At 49.9% G+C, this 5206-nt stretch overlaps 1 protein-coding gene across 1 annotated transcript in view; it reads left to right on the top strand.

Moving 5' to 3' along the window:
• Positions 1–5206, top strand: part of RBM33 (RNA binding motif protein 33) — a 94334-nt gene that overhangs the window by 13991 nt on the left and 75137 nt on the right. The window contains 2 exon segments of the mRNA XM_025044919.1: positions 1254–1424; positions 1716–1808. Of these exon segments, the coding sequence (XP_024900687.1) occupies positions 1254–1424; positions 1716–1808 (264 nt within the window).

Raw genomic sequence — 5206 nt, 5'->3', positions numbered from 1 at the left:
GGTTCAGCGTCTGGGCAGAACCCGCTCACCCCAGTGGGCCGTGGTCATTCTCTCCTCCTCCGCTGCTGCTGTGCGATGCTTGCTTTACAGCCACCTCAGTGCTGGAGCCTGACACGACCTCGTGTGTGGATGGGAAGATCAGTGGACTTGCGCTGTGAAACACCCCTGTCCAGCTGTGCAGCGCGCCCTCTCGCTGCCTTCGGCTGTCCCTGGTGTGCGTGCATTAATTATTCGTCTTCAGGCTCGCGAAGTAGACAGTGCCCGTGTCCCGGCGGAATTTTAGTTTACTACATGGTTTATGTACCTGGTCGCGCATCGTAGCTAGCGTGCTAACCCCGTGCTCTGAAGCTAGAATCGAGCTCTGCGGTGCTGGCCGCGAGCAGCACCCCCTGCTTCCAGCTCGCTCTTGCAGTCGCATGGGGGGCTTTTCGTGTAACTGGGGTAGAATCAAAACCGTAGAATTTTACAGTTGGAAGGAACACCTCCGTGTGAAGCCGAGGTCCACACTGAAAAGTTTGTAGAACGACTCTGGTATGTTCTTTCCTATTATCCTCAAAAGTAAGAAGAATTTTAAGTTTGGGGAATTTTGCTGGTCTTGTTCTTAAGAGTGAATTGGGATTCGATTTACACACTTGTACTCTTGTCTTAGGAAGAATGTATATTGCTTATTATTTAACAAAATATTAGAAAATTATTTGGTGATTTAGGGCTTTTCAAATGGACATAGAGAGAGAGTTCATCAAACCCTGTTCTGTGACGACAGCTTCGGGTGGAGCATTAGTCGCGGGGAGCAGCCTGCTGGCTCCCAGGGAGACCCCGGCGGTGTAGACCGTGCGTTGTGCGTTAGCGGAACATTCCGATCGGCATCGTCTGGCCTCACTCCTGCTCTCAGTGACTCCTGGGTAGTGTTAGTTGGTGTTTGGAGAAGATGCTGGCAGTTTCTTCTGGAAGGTAGAATTCAGGGTCTTCAGGTGAGTCGAGAGAGTCGTGGGAACTAAGGTGGCTTGTCCTTAACCATGGCTGCGCGTCCTTGGGGTCGTAGAGACCGCCGTGTCCTCCGCCGAAGGCGGTCCTGCTTCCTCAGCGTGCTCACTCCCTGCGCCTGCCCTGTCGCCGTCACGCGCCAGGGAGGCAGGGAGCCCAGCCCTGCGGGGCAGGGTCCGGTCTTGTTTCGTGGTAGCGGTCCTGGCAGGGGCCCTTCGCCATTGCCCAGTGGTTGTCTCCAGCCCGCTTGCCCCTTCCGTTTCATGCAGACTGGGGTCATCCCTCTCACTCGGGAGGGGCTGGCGGAGAAGCCGATGCCGACCTGTGCTTTTCAGGAGGGTTCCTGCGTGGCATGGAGTCGCCACACGTCTGTCGCCTTCCGCCATCGGAACGGCTCGGATCGGGCACGCCGCCAGCCCCAGCGCGCCGGCCTGCTCTGTGCGAGCACGTGCGGGCGCACACGCGCACGCCTGCCTCCTGAGGTTACGACGTTCCCTTGGTGTTGATCTTAAAGAGCTGATTGTCAGGGCGCTTGGAGGTCGGAGCAGAGCCGCCCTCCTCTCTGTCCTCGTCAGCGCCGGGCCGGGCGTGCGCTCAGGGCTTCCTGCGCACTCACACCTGCTGTGGCACACCGTGCCAACGTGATTAGGCAGGAGTCAGGAAGATGGACAGTGCTCGCAGACCTCCAGAAGCTAGATGGGAAAACCTGTTTCCTCTTTGACGGCTGTTAGGGTGAAGAGTTCTTGGGGACTCGCAAAGACTGCGTGGCTGAAGGTGAGCTAGGTGACGTTCCCGACGCCCAGGTTGCTCCTGAAACCCAAGAGGTGTTCGGTCACCTTTTAAAGACTCTCAGAGTTTGCTGGTTTTTTCCTTCCAGATTTGAAACAAGCATCTTTTTAGCAGTAGTGACAACATCTCTTCTTCGAACTCACGAGTGCAGTAAAAAACCTGAGCTCTTTAGAAGCTTTGGCAGCGAGTTGTGGTGAGCCGTGATTTCCAGATGGCTGTTTTCCCATTAAGTGTTGGGATATTTTAAGTGTTTTATGGGGATGTGAGTAGAAATCTTTTGAAATGTGATGTATATGTCAGTGCTTCGAAAGGAGGACTGCCGATATTTAAAATGAATGAATTCTGACCATTATTCAGAAAGGATTGCAAAGCGCATTAGGTATTTGGGTGTGGTCTTAGGTGTTGGGGAAACCAAGGGGCCAGAGAAGCTGGGTTCCTGAGCCGAGTGGGGACTTGCAGCCTGCTGGAGGCGACAGAGGATGCGTGGCCACATTCCCGTGACATGGACACAGGAGGAACAGGACCTCCCAGGGGAGACGCAGGTGTACGCTTCAGGTGCTCACAGGGGAGGTTTCACTCCTTCTATGTAGTTTCATGTCCTGTTCATTAGTTTGTGGTATTTTGAAGTTGGAAAAGTTCATTGACTTTTTTCTTATAATTCTTTCAGTATTTTAGGTAACATTCTCTTTATTGGAAGTGACAAGGTATATATATATATGTATATATATGTCTTATTGATCTAGATAGTTCAGATTTCAGTTCCTGAATTATATTCATTAAAATATAAAAGCAGAAGTGGCTTATTATAAAGAGTTTATCCTCCTTTCCATTTTCAGTGGCTTCCGAGGAGAGAGGGACATGAATGAGCAGACCCAGCCTCAGAGTCAGTGAATCAGGACATGTGGGTTAGTAAGGCGGAATGTCACAGACACACTTAGAAAGGGAAAAGTTGCCTCTCTCGCTTGTTCCTGTGCCTGTGAGGATCTCAGATTGCATAAAGATGGCAGTGAAAAAACCCAAATGTACATGTGTGCACGGGCACACACACCAGATCGGAAATGTATGAGAAGAAAACATCGTACTAATGCCGTGATAGCTTTAGGCTTACCTAGAAAACCAAAACTCACCAAGTTTCTTTCTCACTAAAAAATCGCAGAGGGCATTTCAGAATCGGTACTGGCTGTCCAGGTCATCAGGTGCCCAGGCTTCTTCAGGACTGGCATGGTACAGTCCCAGGGCTGCTGCTGTCCCTGAGGTCCCTGTCCAAGTTGCGGCTTGCAGGAGGACACACAGGGACCACACCCGCCCTTCGGAGACACATCCCAGAGTTCTCCAGTGCTTCGTGACCATCTCACAAGTTGCACCTTAGTCACATGGCTGTACCTCACAGCGGGAGAGACTAGTGACAACAGTGTTTTATTAACTAATAAAACTGTTCCCCTAAAACTGGGGCGTCGCTGTTACGGCCATGTCGGAGAGTGAGTGCAGGTGAACGCCCAGCGGCCACACTGCTCTCCCTCGTAGGCCTTTCAAACCACGAAGGAAGGAGTTATCTGGCCATCTGTAAAAACCCTAAAACACGATAAAGGAGGTCACACAGATGACAGATGTGGGGAGATACTTACATATGAGCCTAAGGATGAATGTGTTCAGTGTGTGGAGTTAGTATATGAGGTATGTAGTATGTTTAGTACATATAGATGAGCACTCCTATAGAAAGGGTAAATGTGAGAAAGTAATCCAAACATAAGGTAAGCAAATGACCGGTAAATATATAAAATATATTTAATAAAACAAAATTGAGAATTTTAATCTATTTTAATATTGGCAAAAGTCAGAATTATTGGTCAGGTATAGTCTCGGTCTATTCTGAGAAGCAGCTGACTGCCAGGAAGCAGTTTCCCACAGGTCTGTCATGTCCGCGTGTTTTGTGAGCAGAGAGCTGCCTGCCCTTTGTCCCTGGCTATCTCTTCAGGGACGTTGGCTGCACAGACAGCCCTGAGAGACGTGGCACCTTCCTCCGGAGCAGGGCAGGCGCGCTTTCTGCTCGTTACAATAGACTCGCGTTCCCCGAAGTCCGGGCCCCTGTGTCACACAGCCCCCTGTGTGCAGGGTCACCCAGACCGCCTCTTCACAGGGCCCAGTGGGCCAGCTTCATGAGCCCCCAAATGACACTGCTGTTGTTAAAAATAGTACATGGTCCTAGTCTCTGACCTGGGGTCTCCTGTCTTCTCACAGCCCCATGAAACAGTGGCCGGCCACCTTACTGGCTTGCAAGGAGGGTGAAATCGCAGGCCCTTTATTGTTTTTAACAGCGTCAGAACCCTTAAAGCCCTTGGTTTAATCCACCTTGACGAAGTTACCCGAAAGAGTCCATCCAGGCTGTGTTCAAAGATGTGTACCAGGTGTCTGTCCGCAGCCTTGGAAATAAATGGGACCGATGTAGGTTCTTCTAGAGGGTTGGATGTACGGGGGCCTAACCTTGCAGGGGACTGTGGGGTCCCTCTTCGTTGGACATGGAAAGAGGTTCATGGTGTGTTGAGTGAAAAGAGCAAGGTATTGAGGTCCCTCCCCTTAGGCTCCCCTGGGACTCTGCTCATCTAGATGTGTGTGTGTGACTCAGACATCGGGACGGATGAAGACAGATGGTAACTAACAGTGCTTGTTTCTAGACGGTGGGATTATTCAGCGCTATGCGCCCAGTATTTTAAAATATTTTTCCTATGAGTAAAATAACTTTTATCAACAGGGAAATATAGGACGGTCAAAATTTTGTCCCCTTAATTTGGAGGCACAGAACTAGATTGCATTTTTTTAAAGTCCTATTTCTAGTTGCCGTCGACTCTCACATGGAACTTCCTGACGGTAGTTTTCGATATCAATCTGTATAGAGCAGAAAGGAAACTCTAAAGTAGGTTACGTAGTTTATCTTTTTTATTCCACCTGTTAGGAGGTGTATACTTGTTTTCTTCTAAGTTATATGTCTCTTATTTTTAAATTTACTATTTAAAAATATTTTTAAAAAGTCACTTATACATTTACTTGACCTTGTTTGTTGCTGGTTTTGTGTTGACCGCAGATTCTTTGTAGTGCCCTTCGCTCTCAGACATTTAAGAGTCCCTCTGGAGGCGGGGGGCGGGGGGGGGGCTGCATGCTTCCGCTCACAGCAGGACCTCTGTCTGGCAGGCGGAGGGCCCGGCACCGAGAACCTGTGCGATGATGATGTTCTAGGTGCCGAGAAGTAGGCGGTGTGTGCTGTTTCAGACCTTCCGGTAGCCGTTGTTTTGGAGGGCTTTCGTTCCATCGTTTTAGAAGTCTGAATAAACTCCACAGTCCTCAGGGAGGAGTGACAGTTTTAATTTGCCACGTAGACCTGTGTTTCGGTGTCTCCCTAGTTTTGACCATTTTCTTAAACGCAGCCTGCAGGGTGCTG

The sequence above is a fragment of the Pteropus alecto genome, unplaced genomic scaffold (genome assembly GCF_000325575.1).
Source record: "Pteropus alecto unplaced genomic scaffold, ASM32557v1 scaffold320, whole genome shotgun sequence".
In the NCBI taxonomy this organism is placed as follows: domain Eukaryota; kingdom Metazoa; phylum Chordata; class Mammalia; order Chiroptera; family Pteropodidae; genus Pteropus; species Pteropus alecto.
The sequence above is the reverse complement of the archived record's forward strand: the minus strand, read 5'-3'. Positions and strand labels throughout refer to the sequence as shown.